General features: G+C 62.6%; 1 protein-coding gene across 1 annotated transcript in view; it reads right to left on the bottom strand.

Moving 5' to 3' along the window:
- NTSR1 (neurotensin receptor 1) overlaps positions 1-6,779 on the bottom strand; it is a 37,189-nt gene extending 30,410 nt beyond the window's left edge. The window contains exon 1 of the mRNA XM_006209724.4: positions 6,057-6,779. Within this exon, the coding sequence (XP_006209786.2) occupies positions 6,057-6,779 (723 nt within the window). The remainder of the gene's footprint in view (positions 1-6,056) is intronic.
- Positions 6,780-14,075: the final 7,296 nt, after the last annotated feature.

Raw genomic sequence — 14,075 nt, 5'->3', positions numbered from 1 at the left:
GCTCCACGCAGAAAAGGAGCTGCTGGCCCGGGCACGGCACGGATGAGCCTCAAGGCATTACATAAGCGAAGGACGCCAGGGCCCTCTTACGTGGCCCTGAGTCAGGCCCGGGGCTGGCGGTGGTGGGGGGAGCAGAGCACGGCTGCTAGGGGCCGGGGCGGGGGTGGGGGGTACGCACTGACTCCACCAGGCGACAGGACGGGGCTGTGTCTTTGGAGGTGGTGGTTACAGGACTGCGGATTTGTCAAAGCTCATGGATGCAAACAAAAGTCACATGGAGAGTGACTTTTACTGGATGGAAACTTAAAAATAAACCTAAGGAAAAAGAAAAGTGTGTATCTAGTCTCCAGTCATCCTTCCACCGTCCCCATAAGCACAAGTCTGGGTCACCTCGATCGCGCACCTGGAGCACGATGGCGCCTCCCCAGCCACCCTCCCCGGCCTGCCCCCAGCAATGCACTCTCAACAAGGCAGGCAGGACCCCCTCAAAGTAAGCCATGTGGCCTCTTGCACAGAGCCTCCCATGGTGCCCATTTTCCTCCAGGACGAGATGACGCGTATTCACTGAGGCCCTCCTGTTACTCCTCGCACGCCCGGTGCTCACCCGGCCACGCTCGCTCTGCCCCGTGTGTCCAGTTCCCCCGGCCATCCCTCTCCTGGAATCTTCTTCCCCCAGACCTGGCACACCTGCCTCTTAACTGCCTCCGAGAGACCCTCAGGGACCTGCCGGAGACTGCGTCCCCGCCCCCTCCCGTGGACTCTGTCACCCTTGTTGCCACAGGCCAAGCGTGTGTTGCACGTGTTTGTTTCGCTGATTGTCGGACTTCTCTGCTGGGATGTGCGCTTCGTGGGGTGGAAGCCTTTGCCAGCCCCGTCCTGCTGTGCTACTGCACCTGGCACGTGGTGCTCGGTCAGCGAGGAGGGCGGAAGGGAGGGGCGTCATCACACTGGAAGAGGGTTCGTCACACACACGGTGCTGGGGAGACCTCGCCTTTGGGCAGCAAACGTTTCTCAGAGGAGCTGGACAGATGCTGCCCAGCTGTGGGCGGCCCCCGTCCCCACAGGCGTGGGAACAGCGCCAGGCTCGGGGGTTCCCGCAGGGCCCCACCGCGGTCGCGCGGACCCCCGGAGTGGGCAGGGCCGTGGGCGGCAGGAACGGCTTCCGGCTCTGGAGGGGGGCCCTGTTGGGAGGCGCCAGCTCTTGTTACCCTAAAACAACAGATCAGGGCCCGTCTCTCCTTGAATCACCATTGATCTGTGTGGGTAACTGAGACCTTCCAGGCTCCTGGCCAGTGGACCACAGAGGAATTGTTACCTCCACCTGGCAGGTGAGGAAACTGGGGCACAGAAGGTCACATCACTTGCCCGGGCCCCATAGCTGGCCAGTGGTGAGGCTGGGATTTGATTTGGGGTCCTGGGGCTGCCACCGTCAGGAAACTCCAGACTGACTGCCCGTCTCTGCCCAGCTCCCAGGCCTTCCTTCCCTCTCCAGCACTGGCCCTGGGGGGACAAGACTTCTCCTGTGGGGGAGAAGTCTCCGAAGGGGGCAGGGCGCAGGGCAGGTGGGCGGCTCCATCCCAGCCCCTTGCTGGAGCAGCGACAGACAGACAGACTGGACAGACAGGCGGGTGTGGGCTGGCTCGGGTGTCCCCATCCTCTCTGGGCCTTGGTTTCCTCTTCAGACCTGAGGACCCTGGCGGGTTCCTCTCAGGGGCTATGCCTTCACCAGGGACAGCAGTTGGTAGGTCAAATGCCAGGGTGTTGCCGGGTTAAAGCAGAGGTCTCGGGGGCCAGGCGGTCCCCACAGCTGTGAGCTCAGCAGCACTGTCCCCCACCAGGTGCGGGCTCAGGCCCTCCCCACCCGCCTCCTGGCTGCTGAGCACCTGCCTGGTTCCCAGCGGCGGTGGCAAGGTGGGAGCGGCCGGGGGGCAGGGAGGGGCGTTCAGGGGCTGCCCAGGGCCTTTGCGCTCCCCAGGAACATCCCCAGGACCCCCCTGGTCCTTTCCTGCCCGGAGCCCCCCAGGGGGAGGACCTGGCACCCCACAGCCTCACAGGCTCCTGCTCCTTCGAGGCTGAGACTCAGGGAGACACAGTTCACACTCCCTGAAATCACCCTCGGTCTAAGTTCCGGGAGTCCTGATAAACGCTCAGTCGTGCAACCAGCCCACGGCCGAGCGCAGAGCATCCGTCACCCACCGCCCACCCCACCCTCCCGCCCGGCTGCCGCTGGTCCCCTGTTCCCGTCACGCTCCTTTCCCAGAACACCTTGTCACTGCAGTCGCACGGTTGGAGGCCTTCGGGGGCTGGCTTCTTTCTCCAGGCGGAGAGCATTCACTCGTGAGCACCACGTCCCCCCGACCAAGGAAGGCCTGACAGCCCCTCAGACGGAAACATGGAAAGATGAGACAGAAAGCCGAGGCTGGGGGGAGGGGCAGCTGGTGTTCAGTGGGAACGACAGGAGCGTTCTGGAGACGGGTGGGGTGGTGGTCCACATCAAGACGGCGGAAGTGGTACATTTTGTATCTGTCTCATCATAATGCAGCAAAGAAAGGCTTGCGATTCCTTCCTCCCTCGAAACACAAACCACTAGGAAACCAGGTGGGAAGTCTGGCCGTGCTTCTCGGGAGGAGGGGACGAGGGCCCCAGCACTGCGAGCAGGTTGGCCCCTCTCCTCGCAGGCGCCCGCCCCGGCCTCTCTTTCCTCTGGTGCCCGAGGGCGAGCGTCCTGTGCTGGCACCAAAGCTCATGGCCGAAGTCCTCCTCTTCCCACAGCGGAGGCTCTAGACTCAGCTGACGGCTGCGTCCCCGAGCCCATGGGCGTCACCTGGGATGGCCACTCGTGGGGGTCCCTTCCCTACTCACCGCCCTAGAAGCCTCAGGACGGACTCCGTCCTCGGACAGGACGTTCTCCCACAGAACCGCAGCACGGGCGCCCACATCAGGGCGTCCCACTGGGCGTCGGTACAGTGTCACCACGTAACCCTTGGGCTGAACCTGGCCACTGCCTCGACCACGTCCTCACAGTGGTTCTCCTTTCCGGCCCAGGGTCTGCTGGGAAACCACACCTGCGCTCAGCTGCGGCTCTTTAATCCCCGTTAATACAGAACAGCCCCGCCCTGTCTCTGCCTTACGACCTGGTGGGCAGGGTGCAGGTCCTCGGTGCATACAGCAGGAGCCACATGGTGGTACAAGCCCTGGGGGTGTCTGCTCCAGGGTCTGCCACGTCTCCCCGACGTAACAGCGCTCTTGTGGGGACCCTGTGACTTAAACTTCAGCCCTGAGTGTCAGCATCACTGAGGCTGAGCCGGCTCAGGAAGGAAAAGAGGATCAGCGAATGGGGAGTGGGCAGGTGGACGGATGGGCGGAGGAGGTCACCGGGCTTGGCTGGTGACAGGGGCAGAAACTCTGGGGAAATGATCCGTGTCCTGATTTTATTGGAACCAATTTTCTTGCACTTTGCAGAGACAGGTCTCAGTTGCCTCTGCCTCCGTGGAAGCACGTCAGACTTTAATGGCCTGGGCGTCCAGGACGCTGCCTGGGGTCCATGTGCCCATGGACACGAGCGTCTCCTGAGTGACAGCCATTTTGATTGGCCAACATCTCTACCCTCCCACACATGGTCCACAAGAGGGAGACACACAGATACAGGCACCCAGCCCCTGTCTGGACAGATGTCACTGTTCAAAAACAGTGGAAGTGGGCCCAGGTCTGCCAAGTGGCCCAGAAGCCCGGGTAGGGAAGGAAAAATCCCCTGGGAACCCTCTCCTGGGATGGCGGATGGCAGATGGTGGATGGCGGCGCAGAAGGGAGGGGGGCAGCAAGGCCGGGGCCTAGCTGGCCCAAAAGGAATGTTCTTGCAGGCACACGGAGCAGCCGGTTCACAGAGCAAAGAGCGTCTCTCATAATCAGCCCATCCGTCTCTCCCAAGTGTGTCTCCCAAGCACGTGCCGTGACCTTCAAAGAAAAATGGCACCTCCGCTCTCCGAGGGCGCCCGGAAGCCAGCGAGCACTCAGCAAACGCTCAGGCGGCCCTAGCCGCGGGCGCTGAAGCCGACCTTCTGCAGCACGCGCTCAAAAGACACCTGCCAAGTGGACAAATGACCAGGATGCGCCCTGGACCGTACCGGTGTCACAGCCTCTGACCAAGAGGACTCAGACCGCGTCACGGTGGTGCCTGAGTCTGCGGCACCAGCGGGGCGGCCACGGGGTCAAGGCCGAGGGTGCTGTGGAGGGGTCATGCCCCTCTGCGGCCACTGTTGTCCTTGATCCCAACCCAGGCTGCTCCTGGCTGAGCCCACAGCGGGGTCTCTGGGGTGGGCAGCGAGTGCCCCGGCCCCGAGCCACTGACCTGGACCTGCCACGTCACTCCTTTGAAGGCAGGTGTCGTGGTTGCTGGCCCCCAACCAGGGCACAGCCCATCAAGCACTCAAAGGAAGCAAGAAGGTAATTCTCACTGTTTACCGCACACACCCTGTTTGCCTTCACCTCCAGGGCAGGGAAGGCGTCAGCGCAGAGGCACGGCCTCCAGCTCCCTGCTGCGTGTGGCTGCCAGGACCACTCCACGCGGGGACACCTGTAGGCACGAGTTTCCAGCGCAGGCAAGGGAGGCCTGGAGCCTAATTCTGCCCACTCGGTCTACACTGGTGGTGGCCTGTGCAGGGTCAGCTGCAGCCCAGGGTGGTCGTGCGGACGACAGCTCCGCCCACCCCGGCCCGCCCACCCCGGCTCACCAGCCCCTCCTTTCCCAGCACCGCTGTCAGACTTGGGCTTCCGAGGCAGCGGCACAAGTTCTGCGCTGGGAGGCTGCTGGCGGCTGGGGTATGAAAGGACAGCCAGCGGGGACAGCCAGCCGCTCTGGCACACCCCGCCCCTACCACGCAGGGGTGTGGAGGTCCCGCCCAGACGCTCCTTCCCTCTCCCACCCTGGGATGGAGGAAGCCCCTTCACCTCCACCTCTGCCCACGTCCTCGGCCACGATGCCATTCAAAGTGGTATCTCTTCCAGCACTAGCTTCGGTGGACACCCTCCTCCCACTTCAGGGCCCTGCCTGATAAGACCTCTTTCTCTCCAGGACCAGAAGCCCCCTACCCTGCCAGGCTGCCTCAGCCAAGCCGATTCCCAGGGAGGGCTCCCACCTGGGTTCCCACCAGACCCTCGGAGAGCCATTGGTCACCCGGCTCCAGGGTCGTTCACCTCACATGGGCCCACCGCCAGCCACCATGCCCAAATACCTCGGAATCTCCCAGCAGGAACAATGTTGTCACCACCATCACCAATAAGAACACCTTGAGTGCTTCTGCAAGCGGGGAACCGCGAGGGCCCTTCCCCAACACTCTCTCTTGAACTTCTGCCTTCTGAGGTTGGAGCTCTGATGACCACAGTTCACAGACGGGAAAATGGGAGACTAAACTCAGTGTAGGACCTGGCCGGAGACAGCTTCAGGTCGAGCTCCACTTCCCATATGTGGGCTGGGGCAGGCAGCCAGGAGGCTCTGGGGAGCGGCCTGGGGGCAGCCCTGCTGCAGAGGACAGGGACCTGGCCTCGGGGACCACGTGCCTTCTGAGATGCTGATGGAAGGGATTCTCTTCAGAAGGAGGCTGGTGCCAGCACACATTTCCCTTCCAGCTCAGGGAGTGGACATACCTGAGGCCTGTCCATGGACCCCCACCCACCCCTGGAGAAGTCACTGATCTGGGTTCCAGTCCACTCTGATGGCAGAAAGGGATGAGACGGGGGTGGGGGGAGCTGAGACCTGGCAACCCTGAAGCGGAAGGAGGGAAGAAGTGGGGCTCAGGCTGTTCTCAAGCCCCTCGCCCCTCCTCCCCTGCCCCCGGCCCCTTTCAGCTTCCCAGGAGTAAAATTTCTTTGTGACCTTTTCCCAACTTCCCGCACTCAGGGTGTATACAGACCAGAAACTACTTTTGGGGAGAGGGGAAGAGAAGCACCGAGGCCTCCCGGGGTGTGCCTTCAACCCTCGCCCCCAGGCCAGACTCCAGCCTGGTGCCCTCACACTCCCGCCCCCATCCCCGCCCCGCGCCCCTGAAGAGGCTGCTCACCTGGATGACGACCTTGATGGTGGCGGTGCCCACGATGGGCGTGCACACCAGGCCGCCGGGGTGCTGGCCGTCGGTGCTGCGGTTCTGCTGGCCCATGGTGAAGAGCATGGGCACGGCTAGCAGGCCGGAGGCCAGCCAGATGGCACTGATGAACTTCTTGGTGCGGCTGCGGGACATGAGGGTCTTGGCCTTGAAGGGGTGGCAGAGAGCCAGGTAGCGCTCCACACTCAGGCTGGCCACGTTGAGGGCCGTGGCGTGGGTGCAGGCGTCACGCAGGAAGTAGTAGCCGCGGCACACGGAGTCGCCGAAGGCCCAGGGGTGGTGTACCCAGATGAAGTTGTACAGCTCGACAGGCATGGCCAGCAGGAGGATGAGCAGGTCGGAGAGCGCCAGGCTGCCCAGGTGGTAGTGCACCGTGCTCTGCAGGTTCTGCAGGGACCTCTTGCGCGCCAGCGTGAACGCCGTCACAGAGTTGCCCGCTGTGCCCACCACGAAGAGCGCCAGGTACACGGTGGTCACCAGCACCTTGGAGTAAATGTCCGTGTTCACATCCAGGTCGCTGCTGGGCGCTGCTTGGACGGGCTCCGACACGTTGCCCGAGCTGTTGCCGAAGCCCGAGGTCAGGGGCGCCCCCTCCGGCCCCGACGACGGCAGCGGCAGCAGCGAGAAGGGGTCGCTGCCCTGTGCGACCCGGGGGCCCGGCGCCGAGCTGTTGAGGCGCATGGTGGAGGCGCCGGGCGGGCGGGGTGCCTCGCTCCCCGGGGTCCGAGGCTGCGTCCGGCGCCTCCGCGGCTGGAAGCCGGGGCGAAGAGTGGGCGCGTCGCAGGCAGGGGCAGCGTAGAGGGAGCCCGCGGGGAGGGCGTGAGAGGGCGGTGGGCGCGCCGTCCAGCCAGCAAGCGCCCGACGCGGACCGTGACACCTGCGGCGCTTGGGGCTCGCGCTCACCGGGGATGCCGGATCCCTCCGGGCTCCTCCGTGCTCCGGGCTCCGCTCCTCCTCCGGACTCGCGGCTCCGGGCGGCGCGCTCGCCGGGCTGCCTCCGAACACCAGACCCCGCGGTTCCTCGGGCTCCGGGGCGACAGCGCCGTCTCCCCCGGAGAGCGACCGCCGGCTCGGCTGTGCGGGGCGAGCCTGCGGCGCCGCGCGGAGCGCACGCCCGGTGCCCGGCGCGCTCACTCCTCCCCGCGCTCTCGGCGCACACCCGCCCCGCACACCGCCCGCCGCGCCCGCGCCCTCCCGGGCTCCGCGCCTCCACTGAGCCAGCGGCGGCGGGCGCGCCCAGCCGTGGGGGGCGGTGGAGGGGACGGGAGGCGGCCCCTGCCGCTGTCCCCGCCCCACGAGAGAGCAGGGCTGGCCGGTCCCCCTCGTGCGCTCCCTGGTTGGGGTGGGGAGGGGAGCAATCCAGGCTGGGGTGAGCGCCCCGGGGAACTGGGAATCCAGCGGGGTGCGTGGAGAATATTGGCCCTTTCCAGGTACCCTCAGGCAGCACAGCCTCCTTTCCCGGGTCTTCTCAACTTCTTACCCACTCCTTCAAGGGGAGCTGCCCCCAGGTCCCCTCTGGTGGGGGAGAAGAGGTTATGGAGGGCAGGGCCCAAAGAGGAGGCTTCCCGCGGGATGGCTGGGTCGCCTCTCATTCCTGGGGTGCCCACAGGCTGCTGGAAGCACAACTGAGTGTGGGGGGAGGGGGGATAAGGGGAGCAGAAAGCAGAGAACAAAGCAGTGCCCGACCCCCTGCAGGCTGGGTCCTGTACCTGGCATCCGGGGGTGGCTTGTGCCACTGTGGACACGTGTGATATGCTCCGGCTCCCTCATCACCTCCTGGACGTGGTCATCAGACATCACCCGCAGAGCCCAGTTCTCAGGGTTTGGGAGGGATGGCCCTGGGGTCATAGCCCCAGGGTCTGTGCCTGTCCCTGCCGTGAACCTGGCTGGCTGCAGGGGTATACTGGGACATCAGAAGCCGGAGCCTGCTGTGGGGAGTGAGGAGCCCTGCCCAGACCCCGGCCCCACCCAGGGGGAGAAGTTCAGGCTCAGTACTTCTTAATCTCTTCTGTTCCCGGCTGACTCTGGGCTTGCCTGCTCCCCAAACCTCACGTTCTCACCACGCATGGAGTCTTGCAGAGAAAGTATGTGCTTAAAAATTTAGCTTTCAAAGGAAACACCAACGTCCCTTTGCTGGAAGCCAGCACGCGGGCTCAGAGCGACACGCATGGTTTGAACCTGCTGCTAATATCTGGGAGAGTGTTTTAGCTTCTCTGTACTTGATTGAGTCGTCTGTAAAATGGGAACATAGGTGGAATGGATGCTCCCAGGGGCCAGGCTGCTCCGGACGCTGTCAGTGCTGCAGCCGCAGGCCCTTGGGCGGTGAAGGCTGTTGAGTGGGTTGTGCGGGGACTTCAGAGGGTGAGGGGTCAAGAGCCCAGGGCAACAAAAGTTGCTTTAAATCCACCAAATTAGCCCAGGTTTGCTCTCTGGAAGACAAGCCCACCAGTTCAGTGAACAGGTCTTGGGACTGGGACCTGAGTGTCCAGGTCGCAGAAGGAAGTGATGATGGCTCTGGACTGTGTTGGACCCTCAGGGGCTCATCCTTGCACCCACAGGAACGGCGGGTCCCACCACGGACCATGCCATGTGCTCGCCTCCGCGCGGAGCAGCAGGGGGAGGCAGCAGCTAGCGGCCCCCGGGGCCTCTTTGCCGACCAGCCGCAGAAGCCATTTAGGACGCCGCCAGCGGAAACGTGCTCCCCCTGGAGCGCTTTAAGCCCGCTGTTTGGTTTCCAGCCCCTTGACCTTTCCACTAAGCTGGCCTTCTTTTCAAAGATTTTGAGACAGCCTAGGAGCTTTAAAAAATCATAAAAGGCAACTTAGTGCAAATATTATGACAAGGCATTTGCTTAAAACCACAGAGGAAAAGTCACTCAGAAGGCCTTACTTTACAAAGTGGGCAGCAGGCCCTCGTCCAGGGTTCCCGGTGGCTTTGAACCCCTCTGTGCACAGAGGAGCCCGGGCGACGCGGCAGCCGGAACCTTCCAGCTCCGAGACGTTTGCTCCTTTCTCTTCTGATTTCCCGAGACACGGGTGCTTCCCAAACAGCTGGGACCCTTTAAGGAAAGCTCCAGTGAGGCGCTGGAGACAGGCCGAGCTTGTCCGGCTGTGTCCACCAGGGAAAGGACCGCACCCTTGGCCGGGCCCTGCGCGGGAGCTGCCCCAGGCCAGCCCGAGAGCCTGGGGGCCTGCTGCCCCGCTCCCGCCACTCCAAATGCCGCATGTCAGCGGGGAGCTGGCCCGTCCCTGCAGGTCAGGGGCTGAGATCCGCCAACGAGGTGCCTGCGTTTCTGGGGGAAGCAGGTGTGACGGCTGAGAGGATGGCAGGCACCTGGGTGGCTCCGGCTTCCGGGGACTCCCTGTGATGCAGGCGGGATGGCTGCTGGCCAGGGTGATCACCTGGGCCCCGGACGAAGATCGCTGGGACACCAGAGGAAGGATGAGCCTGGATGTCCACCGCCACGGCGAGGGCGGTAGGGGTCCTGCTTTGCTTTACTTGCTAACAACTCCCAAGCCCCTGCAAGGCTGCCTAGTAGGGAGTTGGTGCTCCATGGACCTTTGCTGAACTAGTAGACAGTGAGACAGGAATGTGCAACGGCCTTTGTCTTTTTCCAACAAGCTTCCAAATGCATGGGGTGTCGCTGAGGAGCCCAGGACAGACCCCTCTGGGCTGCACCCCCGGGCCTAGAGCTGTGGGAGGACTAGGGGCCTTTAATCATCTCAGGAGAACGGTTGGCCAGGAAGAGAGGCAGCCGCTGTGAAAAGGGCTTTGCTTTCCTGGCTACAAGAATTCAGTCCTTGGAGCCACATGTCATGGGGTCCCTCCCCTCTTGGAGATGTGTCCTTAGGACATGGTTCCTCTCTTTCCTGTGGTCCCCATACCACTGTCAGGCCACTCTTGCTAGAGAAGAAGAAGGCTTCTTCCCAAATTAAAAAATAAATAAGTTCACAGCAATACCTGTATCAGTTATCTATTTACCTATTGCTGCGTAACAAAGAAGCCCAAACTTAGCGACTTAGCAGCAAAACAAGCATTTTAGTGTTACTATTATTACTGTTTTTTCTCCTATGAGGCTACAGGTGGGTGGGGAGAAGTGTACGTTTATTTAGAGTCATTGGGAACACGTAATATGCATAGTTTGTAGAGCTTAGCCATGGCTTTTCCCACTCACAGCATGGAGATTGCACACGTCAGAACGTACAGCATCTCAGGGAGGATTTAAAAACAGAGCAATGCTTGTGCGAGTGTCACCAGCTGAGCAGCAGCCCTGGGGCCTCCTTCCAGCCTGGGAACCAGTCTCTACCATCACATCCTTGTCCCTCACGTGCCCAGATCGTCCTCGACCCTTAGCCCCTGGCCAGCTTTCTGGAAACGGGAGCTGTGTTCACAGGGAAGAGCCGGAAGAAGGGAGAGTGTGGCTGCCGGGAGGGCCTCCTGCGGCCTGGGGTGGCAGGCTGTGTAGGAAGGAGTGGCTTTGAGTCCTGGGCCCACCAGGCCCTGACCACGTGCTCTAGGAGAAGGTAAATCAACCGACCCGGCCTCGGTTTCCTTACCTGTGAAGTGAGACCACATCACTGGGTTGCTGTGGGCACCATGTGAAGGTGCGTGGCCTCCTGCCACGTGGAGGTCCCTGCGCCATAAACACTAGCTTCATAGCTGCTGGGCGCACCCCATCCTGGGCCAGAGGCTGCTCAGGGAGGAGGCTGGCCCAGCATGGGGCACACAGGTCCCCAGCACAGTGCCTGACTGTGGCGAGCATGTGGCCAGGGACGGAAGGTTAGCCACCAGCGGGACAGGGAGGCCCTGTCCAGCTGCACAGACACTAGGGCGGTCCTGCCCCAGCCCAAAGTGAGCAGGGTGCTGGGCTGGGAGGGCCAGGGTACAACGACCATCCTGGTTTTCCTGGAATTCTCTCAGTTTTAGGTGTGAGACGTGGAGCCCCTCGGTCCCAGGCTGCAGGAGGCGGCACCGGGTGCTGGCGGGGGTTCCTGGGCCTGAGGACCGCCCCTGCCTCTTCTCAAGCCAGCTCCTGAGCAGCTTTGCCGTCCTGCCTCCACCGCCTGCCCCCAGGTCGGGCGGGTCCCCTGCGGGGACCGTTTCCCTCCTCTCCCTCCAAATCCTCAGTCACCGGAGGGTTCCTTCACCTCCTGTGGCTTAAATGCCAAGAATCTTCTAATTCAAACCCTGACACTAGCTCAAAGGAGAGGGACTGCTCTGCCTGAGGGCCCACGTGTAACCCACGTGTCCCTCCAAGCTCTGATTCTGCTCAGTGGTCTGACTCGAGGAGCCACCGATCAGTTACCACTATGTGTATCTTTGCCGTCTGCCTGGAACCCACAGAGGCACCCGTCTCTCCCTCCACCAGCCAGGAGCGCTTTGCCAAGGGCAGGCAAAAGCAGCCTTGTCCCTGAATTTCTCATGCCCCAGAGCCATGACCATGCCCTGCTTCCAGAACCCGGAGTCCACTTGGCTATGTGGCAGGCCGATCTTAAAGGAGGGAGATGACCCCGGATTCTCCGTGGGTGTCCAAAGTTTCAGGGGTGACACAGGCCCTCAGATGGGGAAGGAGGGTGGAGAGACCACAGTGGGAGAAGACCTGGCAGGCCACTGTGGGCGCTGGAGATGAGGCAGGGGCCACGCACTGGGGATTTGGGTACCTCTGAAAGCTGGAAGGGCCAGGAAACGGATTCTCCCCTGGAGCCTCCAGAAGGAAGCAGCTCTGCCCACACCTGGGTTTTAGCCCAGGGGGACGTGTGCAAGCTGGGGGTCTGGGACGAGCATGGAGGACCAGAGGAGCTCAGCCCCCAGGACCCGGCGAGTTGCAGGGTCCGGTGGGGAACGCACACGGAAGGCTGAGTTCAGGGTCAGGGGCTGGTCCTTCTGGAGCCCCACCCCCAAAACAGGCAGGGAGAAGGTGGGGGCGGGGGCGGGCCCTGGGGTCACCGTTGTCACAACTGTCATTTCGCCTGCTGCAGAACCGCTGCCCCTTCTCCTAAGCGATCCAGACGGTCTTGCTGTGCACTGTCTCGGATTTGCTTGAGCAGAACCTCTGGTAAGAGCGACCGCCCCGGACAGTCCCGGCAGAGGAGGGCTTGGTGGAGCCCGGTGACTGTGGACGCCGCTTGGGACGTTGACGGTTTCAGCAAAGAGACGTGCCACGGGAGGTGACGTTTTAGAGGAAACGGGGCACGTTAGACAGCCCGTCTCCTAAGGAGAAAGAGAAAATCCGCTCTCCGAGGCCGCTCCAGCGCCGCCCAGCTTCCTGAACACGGCTCTAGGGAAGGCCTTGCTTAGCGTTCGCTTCAGTTGGTCAACACGAGGGATGCTGATGGGAACTTCAAAGCTGCACCCTGACTTTGCGGACTGGGTTTGAAGCTGACAGAATGACCCCCCACCCAAGGCCATGGCCTTGCCCCCTCGTACCCCCCCCCCGACCCAGGTCAGGCTGGAAGGAGGGCCCCTAACTTCCTGCCCCCAGGAAAGGCATTTTCTCTTTGAAATTTGCTCTTGGGCAGAAAGACAACCTGCGAACAGCACATCCACTGCAGAAGGACAAGCAGTCCCATCTGCCCAGTTCGCAGAGAAAGCAGTGTTTTGTCAGCTCTCACCCTGGGAAGCTGAGTTTGTGCCTCTTACAAATTCACCGATTTGTGGGTAAATTTCCCAGGCGTGCTCATGAACGCTCTTGCGACTTAAGCGGAAAGGGTCACATTCGGCCGATATCTGTCTCCATTTATTGTCAGGAGGCGTGGGGATGGGAAGTTCCTGGATTTGACAGAATGGCCTCTCTTGACTGCTGGCCACGGGCCGCAGGCTCTGGGAGCCGGTGCTGGGGGCGTGGGGGCTGGGAGGGGACCCGCAGCCGCCAGGACCCCGCCCCACGCCCTCCTGGCCCTTGGGCGCCCGTGGCTTTGCCCGGCGGCCCCTCTGTTGAGGCGGGATGGGGCGGCAGCCGTGTGTCCACACCTCTCTCCTGGGCTCCCCCCCAGGGGGAGCTGGCGTTTGCATAAACATGACTCCTGTAGGCTCCAGCTCCTCTGCCGTGATCAGGGGCTGCTCCCTTTGTCTGCAATCAGCAGTTGTAGTTGCCTGGGAATATTTAACTAGGAAACGCGCCTCCCATTTCCTAGTGACTCCATGTGAGTTCCAGAAAAGCAACCTGAGTGGGAGCCTCCTTAGTGGTTCCTGCCTTGCTGCCCCCACGGCTGGTCAGCGGACACCCTGGGAAGCAAGCCGGGGCCAGGAGGGCTGAGGGCGGGCCACCCGCTCTCCCAGAACCGCCCTGCTCTGTGACACACGGGGCCTTAGCAGGAGGAAGGGGTCCTGCAGAGGCGCCCAGCAGGCCTGGTGGCCCTTGGATTCAAGGTGCAGTCCTCGTGGCAAGTCCGGGGCTCTGGTGAGGAATGACCAGGCCGGGGCTGGGCCAAGTGGAGTCAGTCACCACCCCTTGTCCCCTCTCCCCTCCACCTTGCAGGCAGGTATGTCTTGGGAGTAAGTTCTGGTGCACAGTCCAGGTGTGTGGAGAAGGGGTGCCCCTCCCATCAGGCCCGGGTCCTCCTCTGGCTTCTACCGCTGCGGGGGTGGGGGTGGGGAGACACCAGCAACAAGAGAGGGAGCCACTGCCTTGTGCCGGCGGTGCCCCCAGGGCCCCTGCCTCCCTGGGACCTTTGCCCCTCTAGGAACCCCACCTCCCTGGACCCCCCTCCCTGGGAGGCCCCGTTCCCCTGAGACCATCTCTGGAGTGAACTGGAGCCCGCAGCTCTGGACGCCAAGGTCTGAGGCCCTGGATCTGCCCCAGCTCTTCCTCTGGACATTTTGGTCCCATGAGCCCTTTCTGCCCTCAAGCTGGTGAGACTTGGGTCTTTGCCACTTGCCCCCGAAGTGACCTGGGACAGTCGCCTGTGATCTTATCAGACGCCTCCATCATTTATTCACCCACCGGACGAGGCGGCCTGGAGGTCTGGGACGGAGCAG

The sequence above is a fragment of the Vicugna pacos genome, chromosome 19 (assembly GCF_048564905.1).
Source record: "Vicugna pacos chromosome 19, VicPac4, whole genome shotgun sequence".
NCBI classification, from domain to species: domain Eukaryota; kingdom Metazoa; phylum Chordata; class Mammalia; order Artiodactyla; family Camelidae; genus Vicugna; species Vicugna pacos.
The sequence above is the reverse complement of the archived record's forward strand: the minus strand, read 5'-3'. Positions and strand labels throughout refer to the sequence as shown.